The following is an 18,798-nucleotide window of genomic DNA, read 5'->3' on the forward strand; positions in this document are numbered from 1 at the left end:
GCCCAAAGAATAGCATTATCAGCGCATACGGAAATAATGAAAATGGTGATAAGGTAGATGCGATGCATTGCATTGCATGTTAAAAAAAAAAAAAAAAAGTCCATACTCTCATCCTTATCATTAACACAACAGAGAATGGGAGAGCAGGGAGCTTATCGACAAGAACAAGAGCTTTTGCCATAAGATACATCCCATAAAATTCGATTCGATATGCTCGGTGAAGTGTTTTATTTATTTATTTTTCTTTTTTCCCAAGTAACAACTGGGTTGAGACACCGCTTTAGAGAAACTGGCAGTCAACAGTACCAATAAGTAAGCTTTCACATGGGCAATGAAATAAACTAATAAAGTATTTGGTGCAGATGGCGGGAAAAGGGGATTCAAAGGGAAAAGGCAAGTGGAGCGAGATCAGCAAGAGGTGTAAGTGCACAATGCCACACAATGACACGATCACAGTGCAAACATATCATGCGAGATTCGGTTTACAACATATAAAGCACAGTCAGCTTATCAATATTAATCCTTGATCTACAATCTCGCCTCCTTTATATCTCCTCTTTTCCTTAGCAGCCTCATCTTCCTTCCCTCCCTTTCTTTTTTCTTCGAGGTCATCTGATACAAAATCTAAAATATCTAATTAGATAAGGCCTTTAACGTCACTCTCTTTTCATGTCATCAGTCATAAATGACGACAGTTCGGTAACAAGAGCCGTACTTGATATTCAACTTTTATATACACACTTTTACCAACTCCAAAAACCAAGGGTGAAACGCCAAAATTTACATACTTCTTGCTGATCACGTCTTTTCTACCTCTGTCGTGCGTAGCTTAAGTACCATCCACAACCAACAAGTCATCGAAGAAAGAATCGGACATTGCTTCCTTGGCTGAATTATACTTGTCCAGGCGTTTCTTCAAGGAACGCAGATCTCTCTCATTCTTTGAAGTACGTTCCTGAGATAACATTAACTTCATCAAATTCTGCCGTCCTGACATTTTTATTATTTTGACCAATTTTACATCTCTTTTTTCAACCCAGGAAAAACAAAATCCAAATCATTAGACTAGTATGTCTGATGGTAAAAATATGCTCACGCGATCAGGCATGCCACCCAAAAGGAAAAAGTAATTCTAACGAGATCCTGACAGGATGCAAAGGTCTTGCCGTGTCGCATGCATGAGTGCAAGGATGGCAAATAGTTGCAAAAAAGTGAAGACGACTTACAAATGATTTCTTCGTCAGCAGTATATCGACCAAGTAGATCAACCACAGCACGTTTGTTCTAGGAAAACTGAATTAGAAAAGGCAACAAGGTTTTAATGTCTAGGAAATTCAAATAAAACGGAAACAAAAATCTCAGACTCAAGATTAATGTCATAGAGTGAATATATACAAATACAACTCTTATTAGCCTGCAGACAATCTGAATAGCGGAAGAAATAAATGAAACTTAACCACAAAATCAATCTATTAATAAAGTTCTCATTTATCAACTAGTTCTTCATTTCCAGAAGTCCATGCTTTAAAGATAAACGAAAATGCACAAGAACATTACCTTCCTTCCCACCAATCTTCTGTTACCTCCTTCATCTTCCTGTATGTTTCTGACTGCATTTGATAGTTTCAATCGTTTAATACAGTTATATAGAAGTAGGAGTGTTCAAATTGAATCAAACCAAACTAACCCAAATCAATCCAAAATCAAACATAATCAGTTCAGATAAGTGAAAATCGAACCAAGGAAATTGGTGATGAATATATTTCCAAAAGCAATTAAAAATAAACCAAGTAATATGTGAAAATCTCACCCCACTAAAGGGGCTAAAGAATGGAGGTGTTTAAACTTTAAACAGTAGAAAAGCAACAGCGACAGAAAGAGCTTAAACGTATGAATAAAATCCAATAAAGAATGGACGTGCTTTTCTACCACGGTGAATTTTGAACATACAAATCAATGAAAAATCAAATTACACAGCACAATGCATATTAAGCAACAATCTTATACAACAACAACAACAAACTTATCCCACTAGGTGAGGTCAACTACATGAATTGTACGACGCCAACTCTATCATTTATTAAACTTTTAGAAATATTATTAATTAAGAGGTCTTGATCAATAATTTTCAAAAATGTTCTCTTTAGCTTTTCTCTATCCTTCCTAATAGGGCTCAAAATTATTTGTTCCACTCTCCTCACAGGTGCCTCACGTAGTTTTCTTTGTATATGTCCAAATCACCTCAAACGATTTTTTACCATTTTTCCTTTAATAGGTGCAACATCCACTTTTTCCTGTATGCGCTCATTTTAGATTTGTCTTTACATGTATGTTCGCACATTCATCTCAACATTCTCATCTTTGCTACTTCAACTTTATGCTCTTGATACCCCACTAAAACCCAACATTCACTACCATATAACATTGTCGGTCTTGTAGCAATTTGATAAAACTTTCCTTTAAGTTTATTAGGTACCTTATAAATGCAAATAACTCCTTAATCTTTTTCTAATTAAACCACTCAACTTGTATCCTATATGCAATGTCTCCATCAATTTTCCGATTCTATAAGAAACAATCTTACATAAGAACCAAAACAAAAAAGATTTAAACCAAAACTAACTTAACCATAAAACCCCGAAAGTTCTTTTAGCAAAAGCCACATAGTCGATTTGGATTAATTGGTCTAAAACCAAACATTTGAACAGTCATAAGGAATCCTGAAGATACTTATGACTTCAACAAAAAATCCTGACCTGTTTGTCCCCTTTAGGACCTTTAAATAGATCGGGATCTGATGAAAGATCCAAGAAGTGTACATCATCGCCTGTGAGCATCATAGGGCACAGTCAGCGAATGTAAGACACCGTCATGATCCACTGAACAATTAAAAGCACAATGCCTTAAGCGTCGACCTGTGTTTATTCGCGACAGAGTGAAGTCAATAATAGATATGATCAGTCCATATGTTTTAACAAGCATGTGCCTGCCATCAAGAGTGAACTGCAATGCCTTTGAGTCGCTTCGACTTAAAAGAATGTTTCCCCTGTGCAATTGCAAATTATAGATTACTTATTAAACAAAAAAACAAAAATTGCAGAAGTAGTCATTGACATCATGATAACCTCACCAGTGAAGATCTCGATGTTCAAATTCATATGCAGATTCAGCCACAGCAAGCCCAGCAGTGGCCTGCATTTTATGAGGGAATTGAGACGCATAGAAATAAAACCTTCATGAACAGGTGGTAGATGCGAACTTGACATGTAAACCGTACCTGAACTAGTAAACTCCTTGCCTCGTCAAAATTCAAAAGTGCAAAGCTTTCAAGATCCTTGCCACCATGTCGTAATACGAACACCACATAACACTGAATGCAGATTTTTATTCAGTCACTTAGTATATTGATCATATATCCACCCCTACAGACTGACCCAAAAAAAAAAAAGCAACTAAAGGCATGTCTCTGCTTTTCCCTTTCTGCCCCTACGTCCTGTCTTCATACGTTTGTGAAACAGAATAAGTATATCTGTGCTGCGCACAGAATTTTTTGTCTAAACACTCAGAAGTAAGATTGAAATGCATGATTTGGGCGCATAAAGTAAGATTATGAACCATGACAAGAAGTTGAAACCTCACTATCATGTCATTAAAAACGGTTGAAATGGGAAACCTGTTTCTCTGGAAACACTTCCGGGTGATCATTCTCTGAACCATGATTTTTATCCCAATTCTCCCATGCTTGAATCAATGAAGCATCGTAGGATCCTTGGCATACACTAAATCTGTCACAAAAGGCAAGTCGACATATATCTGAGTTCCACAGATTATTTACAATTACAACTGGGGCATAAATTAGTCTACATGCATACGAGACATCCCGATGATTATAGGCTGAGTTCAATCCTGCATCTGTAGTTCTACCATATCTTGAAAATTGACGAGTACCGCCAACATGGAAGACTTCAAGACCATCATTAGGGGGTCAAGTTGTGAAAGAGTAATACTTGTCCTCGTCAAAGGTAATGATAATCAACTTAAACGTTACGAACTAGAATTATTTTACAAAACAAATTCCATCTTTAAGCACGCATATTTGTTTTTATTTAAAAAGAAGAACAACTCAAAAGCGAGCAAGAACTAAGAAATTTTCTTTCCTACGATGTCTGATATGGTTGTAACAAAGTAGCATTTATAAATCGAATCAAACACTCACTTTAATGTTTCAATGAATATTCCGCAAGAATTATGAGCGTCTCCATCATTTTTCCTCAAATAGTTCAGCGTTTTCGAAAGAACCACCTCCTCCAGCAGTTCTTCTGATCTCTGTAGTACAGAAGCCATATATAGTTAGTAACGTAAGAACACTAATAATTTACTCAGTCGATGGACACAGCATCTTCTCAAACCCAAAACATAAACAGGGAAAAAATATATATATCACCTCATTCAACTAATGGCTACCCGCAACGCTTGCCAATCTAGTTCATTAACAATTAATTTACAGTGATTGTTGTCAGCTCGTTCATCAAATAGCCTTACTGCAGTAGGGCTAATATAATCAATATCGATATATCAATAAATACTACTGAAAGCCATACTGTTTACATAATCGTAAACAAGGTGGCTTCTAATTTCCGTGAAATACAAGGGCTGAGATCTATCTATATTTGGACAGCTAATTCCAAGAACATTATGAATGCAAGAATGCAAGAGTTACCTTTTGAACTTCCCCATTCACTCTGAAGTTCCCGTCAATAGGAACAATTTTACAAACGTAGCTGCCAATCTTGAAAGCTTCTCCATACGTTCCTTCACCAATTTTGACGATTGTTTCAGGATCACTGGAAGTAACAAAAATTATTCCTATAAGCATGAGGATGTATTACCACGTTCAAAGAAATAATAACTTGTGAAAAACTCAAAGTCATCATCGTAATTTTAAATTACAAAGGTCCTCTACATTAAACTAACAACTAGTTATGCCATGCTAATCTGAGGCAATATTACTTGATATTTTTTTTTTCTCCAAATAACAGGAGGGTATGGAGAATTTAATTCAATTAGCAATCTAAGTTAAAGCCTCAAACCGTATGCCTTACATCATGGCAAAGACGCAAGTACAAGTTACAACCAGAGAAAAAGGAAATTCACATTAAATTACGAGTCCCCTGTGCTGCTTAAGAAATATGTGAGCGTTTAATCATCAAGGTCAGAAAACTTGACAGCCTGTGAAGTGAAGGGAAATGTTTTGCTTGGTGGGGGGAAAATCTCATAACATCACAATTAATTTATTGAGGGAATAACTACTACTTAAAATAAAGCAGCTTAAAAGCCTGTATTGTAAGACAAAGAAAGCAACAGGCTGCGCCATAACATGAAACCCAAAGACTAAAACCAAATAATATAATTAAAATTATGCAGTAAGGAGCAAAATGCAAATCCACAAGCACATGATTTTTGCTAATCTTGGACAACCATAAGGTACGATGGTATAAGGAACTAGGAAACACACCAATACTCAGATAGCACGTCTTGAAACTTCGAGGGCACAGACTGTCCACATATTTCCAATAAAGCAGCAAATGGACTAAAATGTTCATCTGCCAAAGCTGATGACGATGTCAGTGAGAGCTTCTTAACAGCAGCTTCTAAATTTGCAGAATCTTCATCATCTTGAATGGACATTTTATCAGTTCGCAAATCGATGTCCGCCTCAAATAGACCATTGTCGACAATAATACTTCTGCCTTCAGTGATGATTGTATGAAGATGTGGATCAACTTCCGCAGATTTTTCAGAAGTTCTTGGATCTAAACAAAAATCAATATCATAAATAGTCTCCAATCCCCTGGCTGGAGTATCTAATATCTTAGACAGCGTGCTAGAAGGACCACAACTGAGATTCAATTTCCTGGACAGTAACCATTTTTCTAATCTTGAGCATAGATGAGGCAGTTGACCATTATAATTTTCATTGCCTAGGGTCCATGTACCAACTTTCTTGGGCGAGGGACTCTCCTCTAACAACTCAAAAGCATCAACCTCTTCAAAGTATGCTCTCTCCTTCTCAAAGTTAGGATGTGCTACCAATTTTCCCTGCGAATAACAAACAAATAGGTGGCTGAAAATGGTTTGGATCTCTTAGAATACATGTACTACGGAGTCTTCTGAAGTTCAACATTACAAACATACAATGCTTCCTGAATTAATGAAAATGACTCAGAAAATTAATTGAAAACGCAGCTGCAACAAGAACAAAACAAAATGCTACACTATTAAGATCGTCATGCAAAATGAGAACAAGAAGCAACAAAGGCATACTTTGGGAAGAGCAGGTCTTCCTTTTCTTTTTTCCTTCTTTAATTCAGGCTGATAAACCATACAAGCTCCAACAGCTATACTTGTCCTCCCTCTGTTTAAAAGAATTCAATAAATAGAAAATGAACCCACAGTTAATAACATAAAAGAAAGAAAAAGATAGGCAGAGGCAATCACCACCTTAATTAGATACTCACTTTTAGAAGGTCAAATGATCTACCTTGTGGAAAGAAAAATGTAAGAGCGGAAACTACAAGCAAACCTTGTCGAAAGAGATCGATTCCAACTGACTCGCTTGTTTGGGTCGACCAAACTCACGCGATTCGCAGGCGGGCGACCGAAATCAGAATGCTTTCTGGGAGCATTGAAAGACAAAAAAAAACAGTTTAGGACACGATATAGAGGAAAAATCAAGAGAAATGCAAAATCAGGTGGTCAAATGAGGAAACGTGGAATTACAAGTTCAAGTCCTTTTGGTTGTTCTGGGTTTTTCTTCTTCTGTAGACCACCTCGATTTGTTGCTGCTGCTGTTGTGGTGCATCTGCACCTACGATTTTTGACCATAAATCAACCGAACTTCCCCCTGGAAAATACGCACCCAAAAATGAAGAGAGGATTTGAAACTGAGAAGTCAGAACATCGGAAAGCGAGGACTTGCTATCTCCATACCTGCCTTGGAACCCATTGCTTCACTGCAGTCGGACTGCAGTTAGCAGAGATCGAGTTGAAACTTGAAAACCCCCCTGGCGGGATTAATTATTGAAAACGTCCATATAAAAATATTTTCATTTTTTAACAAAGAACCAGACAGGAGAGAAAATTCGTCAAGGCTAATTAGCAGTCTTGAAATTTTTAAGAAGCTAACTTAATTTTTTAAAATTGATCTTATATAAAAAATTATCAATATCAACTTCATAAACTTTTATCCTCATCTTAATGATCTCTTTTTAACATTTCATTAATGTATCTGCCCCCTTTGAATAGCTATTGAATGTTCATTAAACAAATATCTCTTAAATGTGAAATCCTTCCTTCCCTCAAGCCAAAATTCGAGAAAAATATTACCCTGCGTCAAGTGATTTTCATTGTGGAAATTTCATTTTTAAAATAGGATGAAAATTTAGTTCTTTCAAAAAAATTAAAGTTCATGAATATTATAGATCTTGAACTATTACTCAAATAATATCATAAAATCTAAACTTTTAAAGTGAGCAAAAAATCTTCTCAATCTATAAATTTTGAATAAATTACTCCTATCATTTATCCACATAATATTGACCATTATATAGCCCCACTGTTATGCAATGTGTCAAGAGAGGATTAGTGCCAAATTAACATTTGATTGAGTCCCACAAAATCAAAAATAATGGCAATTATATATAACTTAATGGTAAAAAATAATTTATAAGTCAAGGAAACCCCCTCCTAGCATCCACATCCTTATTGGGTCCGTTTGAATTTTAATTTGTAACGGACGTCATAAAGTAAGACTTAATCATCATACAAACCATGGTTAATCAAGGACTAACCCAAATGGATTATACAATATGAGATTAACCTAAATGAATTCTTAATATGTATTTATTTTTCACAAACTATTTAATAAAAAGGAATTCCAAGTCTTTAAAATATTTTAAGAACTCATATCATTCAATTAAACATATGTGGAAGCATGATAATAACTATTTTTACTTGCACAAATATTTTGACCCATTAATATAATACAAGCATCAAAACACAATCTCAAAAGCCCAAAATACCTTTCCATCCTACACAAAACCCATAGTGCAAATGGATCAAGAATATATTATCCTAATTGACAATATCATAAACTAAATACACATAATCATTTATCCACATAATATTGACCATTATATAGCCCCACTGTTATGCAATGTGTCAAGAGAGGATTAGTGCCAAATTAACATTTGATTGAGTCCCACAAAATCAAAAATAATGGCAATTATATATAACTTAATGGTAAAAATAATTTATAAGTCAAGGAAACCCCCTCCTAGCATCCACATCCTTATTGGGTCCGTTTGAATTTTAATTTGTAACGGACGTCATAAAGTAAGACTTAATCATCATACAAACCATGGTTAATCAAGGACTAACCCAAATGGATTATACAATATGAGATTAACCTAAATGAATTCTTAATATGTATTTATTTTTCACAAACTATTTAATAAAAAGGAATTCCAAGTCTTTAAAATATTTTAAGAACTCATATCATTCAATTAAACATATGTGGAAGCATGATAATAACTATTTTTACTTGCACAAATATTTTGACCCATTAATATAATACAAGCAAGCAAAACACAATCTCAAAAGCCCAAAATACCTTTCCATCCTACACAAAACCCATAGTGCAAATGGATCAAGAATATATTATCCTAATTGACAATATCATAAACTAAATACACATATCAACATAAAAGGAGAGAAGCCTACAGAAGTGATTATTATCACTTGACCTAATGCTCCTTTCCTCTGTTCTTCTCAGATGAGCTAGCTCCTATAATATGTTAAAAGAGAAGGGTGAGTACAATCACTCAGTAACCAAGGTATATCTAAGTTATACAAATGCACGATGATTAATCATAAATGCAAGTGACTAATAAATTTATCAAGGTGACCATTCAAACAATCACATTAATAACATGTTAATCACATTAACATTTAACTCATGTGAATAATTTCAAGAATAAAGTCAAGTATAAAATTTGCACAAATAGCCACATATACATTATTCGCATAATTACTACATGTTCTCATTTCTACAATTATAATCATATTCTCAACATAGCCATCAATCACTCAAATGGCATGATAATAATAATATGCTGATCAATCCCTTCCTTATATTCTCCCTTATTTCTTCTGACATGAAATCCGTGGACCAATAACCAGAAGGGATCATCCATGTGGTGAGACTACCCAAAACCTTAATCATATCATGAGGGGCTACCGGGCCAGGGTTACCTTACTCACTTATGAACATGATTTCTCCCAAATCACACACTATGGGGTGTCATACCCAAAACTAACTCTACCCAAAACTCCAAGTAGGCCAGTAGGGTCAAGTCCCTTAATAGGAACAATGCTACAATACCTTACAAGGTAAGTAGCGGCTATAACCCTAGGATTATTGGTTAATAGCCAAATATCATATGAATTTTATGTAATCGCTAACTCCTTCACTAAGGCGAACTCCCGCCATATGATCATATTAATAAAAAAAATGCATTTTAAAAAAAACTCATATATATAATTCATAATTTATAGTCAAGATTGTGCACATCATCATCAACATCAATCTCATTACTAATACCAAGTCGCAATTAACTTAGTCACAAATCATAAGGTCTCAACAAAGCCACATGCATTACAAATAACTATTTCAAATTTAGATATATATATATATATATTTTGTTTCACCACATGATTAATTAATTAATATACAAATGCATAAAATAGATTTCTCGCGGTTACCTCAACCTTTGAGAGATCAAAGGTTACCCTTCAAGTTACAACATTTCCAAAGCTTGAATGGTGTCAAAAGAAAATTAATCTACAATTGATTATATCCCAATATGTCAATAATATTATTAACACAATTTTCACTCATACTCTAACACCTAAGTATTTATTTTATTTTATTTTATATTTATTTATTTATTAAAGAAAATTAGTCTTAGTCTCTTGAATTTAAAATTTAATTTCATGTATTTGAACCTATCTACTTGGTTTAATAGTCTCCTTCACAATAATTTCATTCAAATATTTTTCTAATATCAAAATTTCTCTTTTATTCCAAAAATTCGCAAATAAAATACCAAAAAATTGCAAACTTAATTTCAAGCCTAGAATCATTATTCTATAGTCTTAATAATTTATTTCTTATCTCAAATAACCATCTAAATATCAACAAATTAATTTATATTTCCAGATGATAAACTCCAATGCCTCAAATTCCAATTCTATCAACAAAATAATACTCTAGAATATTTATTACACTACTAACAACCTCAAAACTATATTTATTCAACATAAATTCATTCCTCTTCCAAATCCTAAATTTTCTACCACCACAAAATCAGAAACCAAAGAGAAAATATGACTAAGAAAAATATTTAGAACACTTACCTAGTTTTAGAATATTTAAAATCTCATATGAAGTATCCTATTATAGAGCTTTACCTTTTAAATCAGTCAGCCTCTCCATCAATGTCGCTCGCTCTCTCCTCGCTCTCTGCCTCAGCTCGCGTACAGGGATGAAATGAAGAAATGAAGGAAGGAGGGTGATTTTATAAAAAAAAAAAAGTGGGTCCCACATGTTTTTTTCCTCTTCACTCTCTCTTCTTTTTTTATTATTGTTATATATATATGTGTCATGATTGCCGTGGGAGAGCACCGAAAGCGATTTCTTCTTCTCCTTCTTCTTCTCTTCTTTCTTTAGACATTTTCTTTTTTTTAAATAATAATAATAATAATTTAATATTTTTTTTAATTAATTAATTATTTTTTTAAATTTTAATTTAGAATTATATCCTGATTAGATTTAACAATTTCTTCTTCTAATTTGCTTACCTCTAAATTTTTTTTTAAATTTCTATTATCCCAAATTAACTATTAAAATTTAAATTAGAATGTTACAAGTTGGGTATAATAAATATATAAAATAATTAATTAAGTGGTAGATTTTCATAAGAATTGATTATGTTTATAACGCAATGTGTTTGGATACTGTTTTTTTAAAATTAATTTTAATAAAATTAAAAATATTTGGAAAATTTAATTAGAATTAATTTTAGTTATAAAATTAGTATACAATTTAATTCTTAACTATCAAACATTAATTTTTTGAGGATACAAAATTAAATTTTTATTAAGGGAAAAAAAGAGAGAAGAGAAGAGAGTTTAATTTTATTATTTATAAATTATGTGCTTTTTAATTTATAATTTTTTCGTGGGCCTTTTTTTGTAATTTTTTTTTCAATGTTTTTTGATAAACTTTTGGCTCGGGAAAATGCGCGTAATACATCAAAATCGATTTTTGTTCTTTTTTCTTTTTTCACAACCATTTAGGTAATTTCATTTTAAAAATTAATTTCAGGCACAAAAATCGATTTTGAAGCCAAACCAAACGGGCACATTCTAGTGAGAGAGAAGAAGCAATTTTAAACACCCATAGTAACACAACCCAAACAAAGAGAAGAAGAGAAGCAATTACTCATATAATGACCGATAAGGAAGAAGAGTACAGTGACAAAGAAGCAGTTTTTATAACCCAGAAGAAGCTAACGACTTCTAATGGGCTAGTTGGAGAAGAAACAAGCAACAGATTTTGAAGAGGACGGCGATTCAAAAAGAAGCAATTTTAACAGTCTGATTTTCTTCGTCAATCGAGAACAAGTCTCTTAGTTTATATATTTAATGTTTATGTTATCTTCTCCTCCTTTGCCACCTCAAATTCCCTCACTTCCTTCTGATATTTTTCTTGTTTTTTTTTATGTTTTCTTTTCCCTTTACCTTTACACGAAGCAGGCTAATGATTCATCATTTTTTGCCACGCAGGATGGCTCAAATATGATTCAGTCCTAAATCATGGATGACGAGGACAAACATATGAAAAATACAAATGTTAGGAACTGAATTGTGGAGCAAATTAAAAACTTAGAGATTAAGTTGTACTAAATCATACTCAAAAAACTATATTATAAATGAGTGAAATTATAAAACTAAACGATTATTTTTCTTCTCCTTTTTGTATTTGTATTTGCATCAAAGACTGTATGATAAAGTATATATTCATATATTTTAAATAATGAGATTTTCAGACTTTCTGTAATTTTACACGTACGTCATATTGATATTGGGATATCAATTGTTGATAGGCTGTCAAAATTCCACATCACAAAATCTGCTCCTCCTGTGTCAGGATTTAACGGACTTTTGCCAATGGATGTTAACTTTATGGCGCAAGGGTTACTTAAAGCTAGAACTTGGAGAGAAGTTAAGTTAATCTTCTTCTTTTTTTGGCCAAAATCTCGGTTTCTATTGACTACACTATATAGCCAATACATGGAAAGATAAAAGAGATTGAGATTTGAGATATTGTCTTTAAAATTAAATTAAAGTCTTCAATTAGCTCTGTATTTAGAGTCGGAGTTTTGGATAATGTCACATTAATTAAGCCTAATCACGCCTGAGAACGGCGCATTCTTGTTTGGCTATTTATGCAATCATTTCCGTTGCGAGCCCCCGCATTTATTATGGCCGGCAAGCTTCTATTTTATTGATCTATTCCCTCAGTTTTTATTTATAGAAGAAATTATTATTTTTAATTTTTTTATATAAATAAAATTACATTTTTTAATAAACATTTATCACAAAATTATCAAAAATGATTAATAAAAACTTGATTAACAAAAATAATATAAAATATTCTAGTTCGATTCTTTTATTTTCATATATAATTAATATAGTTAATTAATTTTTTAAACCATACTCCCTTTATCCCTATATATAAAGTTTTTTTTATAAGTTTATTTTGTCCCTAAATATAAAAGGTGACAATAATTTTTTTGAGTAATTAAACAAGTTTACCCTTCTCTTGAAAAATAGACTAGATCATTAAATGCATGTTGTCCCTACCACTATCATAATATTAATTATGATATTATTAGGGGTAAAATTAAAAAATCATTGTGCTTTTATATAAGTTTAACTAAATAACAAATTTTTATTAGTATGCAGGATTCAGTTAAAAACATTTTATATATAGAGACGGAGGGAGTATAATACTCCATCCATTCCAATAATAGGGCACTTTTGAAGAAGTTTTTTCGTCTCAAAATATAAAATACTTTGGGTAAATTAATGTTTTATTAAATACGCTAATTTTAATATTACCTTTTCTCTATTTATAATTAATTTTCATCCCTTCACTTTTTAATATATTAAATGCAGGTATTTTTAAAAGTTTATATTTTTATTTTAAAAAGATAAGGTTATTAGGTATATTTAATGGGGTTTGTTATATGTAAAATTATATTTAAAAGTGTATTATAATTTGAAATGGAGGAAGTATATTTTTTCTTTTACAAATAAAAATGGAGGAAGCACATACCTCCACTTAATTACTCCACACATTTCAAACCCCATCGTTTTTACGTGTACGTTTCTCTTGATTTCATGACAACTTTCATGATTTATGTTGTTTCGCACACCTCGATTATGATAATTTGATTAATACTCCCACAAGTCTTATTATGAGATACTCTAATTACCTGTTTAGTATCAATAAGAGATGGTTGAGTCATGAACTCTATCTAAAAAATAAAAAAAAAATATTATTGAAAAAATATGTAACCAATATCCTAATGTCTTAAAAGATTATCAATCTCTTCTAAAGCTTATATGACCTTTTCAAAAAATTATTTTTTTATTTCAAAATGCATTGACATGTATTCCAATGCCTCCTTCTCACACCATGTTTAGTTGGAAGGGAGCAGAGAAAGAAGGGGGTAGTAGGAGCAGAGAGGGGGATCCCTCCAATTCCACTATAGTGCTACCAAATAAGGGAGGGAAAGCCTCTCTCTCTATTTTATCACCCAAATTAGGGAATGCAAGATTTCACCCCCATCTTCCATCAAACAAAGCCTTAAGGTTTGTTTGGTTTAAACAAAAGAAATGGATGGAAGAAAAAGGATTTCAATGGAAGGGGGAAGAGAGTTAATAATACTTTATTTGGATTAAATAGAGGAAAGTGGAGGTGAGGGATTTCAACAATCCATTATTCATTTATTTGGTTTAAAATGGGAGGGAGGGCGAATCGATAATAAGTTAATAATTTTATCCCATCAAATTTAAGTTGGTTATTATTTTTTTTGCTTTGACATGTTATTAAAAATAGTTATTCCCTCCATTAGAAAATGTAAAGCATTTTTTGCCAAAAAAAATTTTTTTAGAGTGGTTAAATGTTAAAAAATATAATACATTTTTAGTGTTACAAATCATAATTGATGTATTTTTTTCCAAAAATACCCTTAATAAATAAATTATTTTATATTTATTTTTAAGTAAAATACCATATTGAATAAGGATAAATATGAAAAAACAATGTTAATCTAGAAATAGTTGACTAATTTAATTGGGATAAAATTTAATTAAAAATACTTTACATTTTTGAATAAATGGAGTATGCCATAATTTTTTGATTGTTTATTTTAGGGATATAAATATTTTTATCTTACATTAATAATGTATTTTTTGAAAGATCAATACACTAATATTACATTTTATCACGTGTCTAGTGAAAGATATTGAATTTCTAGACCTTGAAAAATAATATATTGATTTTTCTAAGGTGACAAAAATTATTTTATTATAAGAGAGATTGGAAGATACAAGGCATACTTTTTCAATATCAATAGTGGTTTGGGAATTCTCAACATAATAAATAGATAACTCATTCTCTTCATTTAAAAATATAGGGCATTTTTTAAAGAGTTAGATGATAAAAAATATAAATTATTTTTAGTCTTTCAAGGTATAACCATTACTTTTTTTTCAAAAATGTCCCTATTGATAATAACTTTATATTTATTGTAAGATGTTTAATAGAGATAAATATGAAAAGATAGGATTAATTTAAAAGTATTTAACTGCTTTATTGAGGGGTAAAATTTAATTAAAAATGCCTGATGTTTTTAAATAAAAAGAGTAGTTTATAAATATTTTCTCCCTTGCTTTTTGTCGATAAAACCCTGAATTAGAGGAGAGGTTTCCCTTTCCTTCTCTCTAATCTTCTAACTAAACTAGAGACTTCTCCTTTCATTAAATATTGACCAAGCAAGGAGGGGGGTAAGTAACTTTACTCTCACCTTTTTTTAAAGAACTTTCAACCAAACACACTTTAAGAATTGAAGGGTTGAAATTCTCAAATGCATGCATGCATGCTTGCATGTGTTAATGTCATCTTTAGTATCATTGGGCCCATATTGGACTCTTGATGATAAATTAACAAGAAGAAGTGTCTGTTGATGAGCATTTCATGCTTGATCATGCACGGTTGGTTGGTTTGTTAAGCTAAGTGTTATATGCATAGTAATCAATATAGTAATAGCCCATGTATGATATATCTATCATACCATGCTTTGTTGTGTGAATTTGACGCTGATGTTAAAGCAACATTTGATCCTCGTAGCTTTCAAGCATCTCATCATTCATAGGATCTCCAAATCTATATATATATATATATATATTTATTTATTTATTTCACATAGAATAATCCACAATACGCACGGTTGATTCCAGCTATTCAATTTTCACGCCTGTAAACTAAAACCATACGCATTTGTTTTGGTATACACTGTTAATAAATCAGTTGTTCAAGAATTAAATCTGATTTGGTCCCTCATATTTGAAATAATAATCACTTTAAAGCCTTAACCCTTCTCCCTTCTAAAGAAAGAAAATAACAACTTATAAAAAGTAATGAACCATAAACAATGAATGAAAGTATTTTAACAAGAGACCATTATATTTTGTTGTAATTTAGGCTATCCATTGTTAACATTTTCATCATGCTTGCACAACTCTAAAGTAACAATCGTTTCATTATAAAATGAGTGTTCTACATCTATAGTTGGGAATAAGGGTCAAGCTTGATGGGCCATTCATTTAAATCCGTTTTTATAAGGGTTTGAGCTTAAAAACATGTCATTTTTTAGGAAAATCAGCTTTGAAGCTCAGCCCTGATAAGTCTTGAAAAATAAAGTTGGGCTCAAACTTTTTATTTCTACTTTAAAAAATAAAAATAAATTGAATTTAAGCTTTAGAATATATGTTTATACTTTAAGATTTTATTTTCCATTATTTATTTTTAATATTATAATTTGTATTTTAAAAATACATGAAATGTTATAATTAAAATTTTCAATTTTAAAAAATTTAAAAAAAATTAAAAAATTAATAATAAAGAGCTTATGAGCTCGAATCTGAACTCTTTAAATAAGGGCCAAGCTTTAAAAATCAGATAAATTTTAGAAAATCTAGCTTAAGGGCCTGGTCCGTAAGGATCAAGCCTACATGGGCTAGGCTTGCCAGTTCCCACCTCTATCTACATCAATAAAAAGATTTCTTTAAGGTTGTTGGGAGTATAGTAAATGCCATAAAACATTTCTTTAATGTTAGATTTTAAATTTGAGGATTTTAGATTAAACCCTGGACCCAGATAGTTGAGTTTATGTTGACTCTTAATTTTTAAATGATTTTCTAAGGATTAGATATTTATTTGAGTATAGATAAATATTTTTAAGGATTAGGAGTGGTGCTTTAAAGCCTAAAGATCATGTTTGATTTTTCAACATATTTTTAGACAAATTTATGAACATGGAACTAGAGGGGTGAAAATGATGATATTAGAGGTAATTTGGAGTTAATTATAGTTTATTAGTGTGTGATAATTTTAGAAAGAAGTGTGAAAAGTTTAAATATGATGCTAGCATTAAATAAGTGTTAGTTGTCATTATGTCTAAACTTCCTAAATCTATAACTAAAGTTGTTTATTGATTTCAACTTGAAAATCATATTCATGTATTGTGAAAAATTTTGTATAGATTGTGTGGACAAAAAGTATGGTATTGTGAAGGGGAGCTCGTTGACTAAGCCATAAAGTAATTATTGTTAATGTGTAATGGGGCGTGTGTGTGATTGATTATGTGTGTTTTTAATATGTTGGAAATTATGTTATGTTTAGAAATAATATATGCTTATTTAGAAAATTTATTGCTAGGTGGGATAAACTGTATATAATACTACTTTTGGTGCAATTATTACTCCAGAGTATGTTTTTGTTAAAATATGTTTTTGCCTAAAAATGTTTTAAATATGTATGACTTGTCAGGTTTATTTTAAAATATGTGTTATCATGGATTTTGTTTGAAGATTAGTTATCATGTGGTAAGCCCTAATTGAACTTAGTGAATGGTTTCTAGTTAGACCAATTCACATTTGGCCATGTAACTTGGTTCCAGGGATGGTGTATGGAGGGATATAAAATATAATCATGCAAATTGTTTTTTGTTCAAATTATTTGAACATCATATGTATGGAAAACAATATTGTATGTCCTACTTGACAATTATAGGATTAATTGCATTGCTTGTTGCATATTAATTAATTTTGATTAATGGGATCTTTGTGTCTCATTCCCTATTATTAGCATTTTGCAGGAGCGAGTGAAGTCGGGAAACACTAGATGTCAGGATTGGTGTATGAGGCACCAAGTCTCTTTTTTTTTGCCTCTTTTGGTCAAGTAATATATATTTTCAAATTTATGAACATTTTTTTAATTACAATTGTGTACGTTGACTCCATATTTTGATTGACACTAATTTTGTTCATCGTGAGAATTTTGTTTATCCCTCATAGCCATTATTTTTTAATGGTCTTTATTGTTTATTTAAAATCCTTATGCTATGAACAAACTTGAATCGAGTAACTAGTTATGATTATGTGACTGTGTTAAGTGGCCATAATCGAACTATATCTTTATTTTTTCTCTTGTTTAGGTTATGTTTGTTAGGTGATGTTCAACGAGGATGTGTTTAGGTCAACTATACACTTTAGAGTGGATTTTGGTTGGAACATGCCATTAAACCATAAAAAGCATTGTGCAGACCCATTTTGAATATTAATGATTAAATTTATGTTTGAAAAGCATGGTTTATCTGACCAAAGTTCTATGTGCTTGTTAAGGGTGCACACTTTAGTCACTTTATTGACTATTATTTGTGTTCATTATAATGTTTGGGATTAAATTATCATGCTTCATGCTTGTTTATGATTTTTAAAGAAATTGATAGACCTTGCATGTTGAATTTCAATGAGATCCCATTAGGTTTACTTTCTTTAATATTATTTTTCATTTTTTTTTAGTTAGGTAACAAAATTGGTTTCTAAATTACTATGGTAGGGTTATTTTGCTATCTTTAAACCTTTTCTATAATGATGGTTCATTTTAAAAAAAATATTTTATCATAAAAAACTTTTTACTATGGTAAACTTTATAAACATTATTTTTATTTTTAATTACCACACTAACCCCTTTCTATTATGGTAGAGTTTTGAAAAATATGATTTACTCTTTATTATCATGGTAGACACTTTTTTACTATGATAAGTATTAACGGTTAAAGGTTAATTATTTAGTTGTATTTGAAAAAAAATAAGAATGAAATTTTAGCCTGTTACAAATGTAGTCAATTAAATGCTTTTTCTTACCTTTCATTTAAATTAAATTTGTAATTTCGTTGCATACCAATGCCTATTATTTTTACAAGTATGATTATATCCACCATCATTTTCTAGTATATATATCCTATATCTATTATTTTTATCACAAATCTCATGTAATTTTTCAAAATATAAATTTTTTATTCACATTTTTAAAATTAATTT

The 18,798-nt window shown here is 31.2% G+C and overlaps 1 protein-coding gene across 2 annotated transcripts; it reads right to left on the reverse strand.

The window, feature by feature from the left end:
• Positions 1 to 211: 211 nt before the first annotated feature.
• On the reverse strand, positions 212 to 7,091 carry LOC129285179 (serine/threonine-protein kinase haspin homolog). Of its 2 annotated transcripts, XM_054920763.1 has the most exons (16): positions 6,991 to 7,091; positions 6,781 to 6,904; positions 6,584 to 6,676; positions 6,325 to 6,415; positions 5,516 to 6,099; positions 4,721 to 4,844; positions 4,217 to 4,326; positions 3,674 to 3,785; positions 3,278 to 3,370; positions 3,131 to 3,192; positions 2,916 to 3,046; positions 2,757 to 2,827; positions 1,558 to 1,610; positions 1,227 to 1,293; positions 789 to 955; positions 212 to 624 (listed from the first exon to the last, which is right to left on the reverse strand). In XM_054920763.1, the coding sequence occupies exons 1-15, from the start codon at positions 7,004 to 7,006 to the stop codon at positions 830 to 832; spliced, it is 1,857 nt and encodes a 618-aa protein (XP_054776738.1). In that variant the 5' UTR covers positions 7,007 to 7,091; the 3' UTR covers positions 212 to 624; positions 789 to 829. The 2 variants fall into 2 exon arrangements, with proteins under 2 accessions (XP_054776738.1, XP_054776731.1); XM_054920756.1 differs by having other exon boundaries at positions 222 to 955.
• Positions 7,092 to 18,798: the final 11,707 nt, after the last annotated feature.

The sequence above is a fragment of the Prosopis cineraria genome, unplaced genomic scaffold (genome assembly GCF_029017545.1).
Source record: "Prosopis cineraria cultivar Desert tree isolate PC_DT_omini unplaced genomic scaffold, ASM2901754v1 PC1, whole genome shotgun sequence".
NCBI classification, from domain to species: Eukaryota; Viridiplantae; Streptophyta; class Magnoliopsida; order Fabales; family Fabaceae; genus Prosopis; species Prosopis cineraria.

Excerpts from the sequence above, each read along its gene's own strand:
- LOC129285179 (XM_054920763.1), bottom strand. Across the intron at positions 6,416-6,583 it reads AATCGATCTCTTTCGACAAG|AGGGAGGACAAGTATAGCTG; the intron begins GTTTGCTTGTAG and ends TCTTTTAAACAG. Across the intron at positions 4,327-4,720 it reads TGAATGGGGAAGTTCAAAAG|AGATCAGAAGAACTGCTGGA; the intron begins GTAACTCTTGCA and ends TCTGTACTACAG.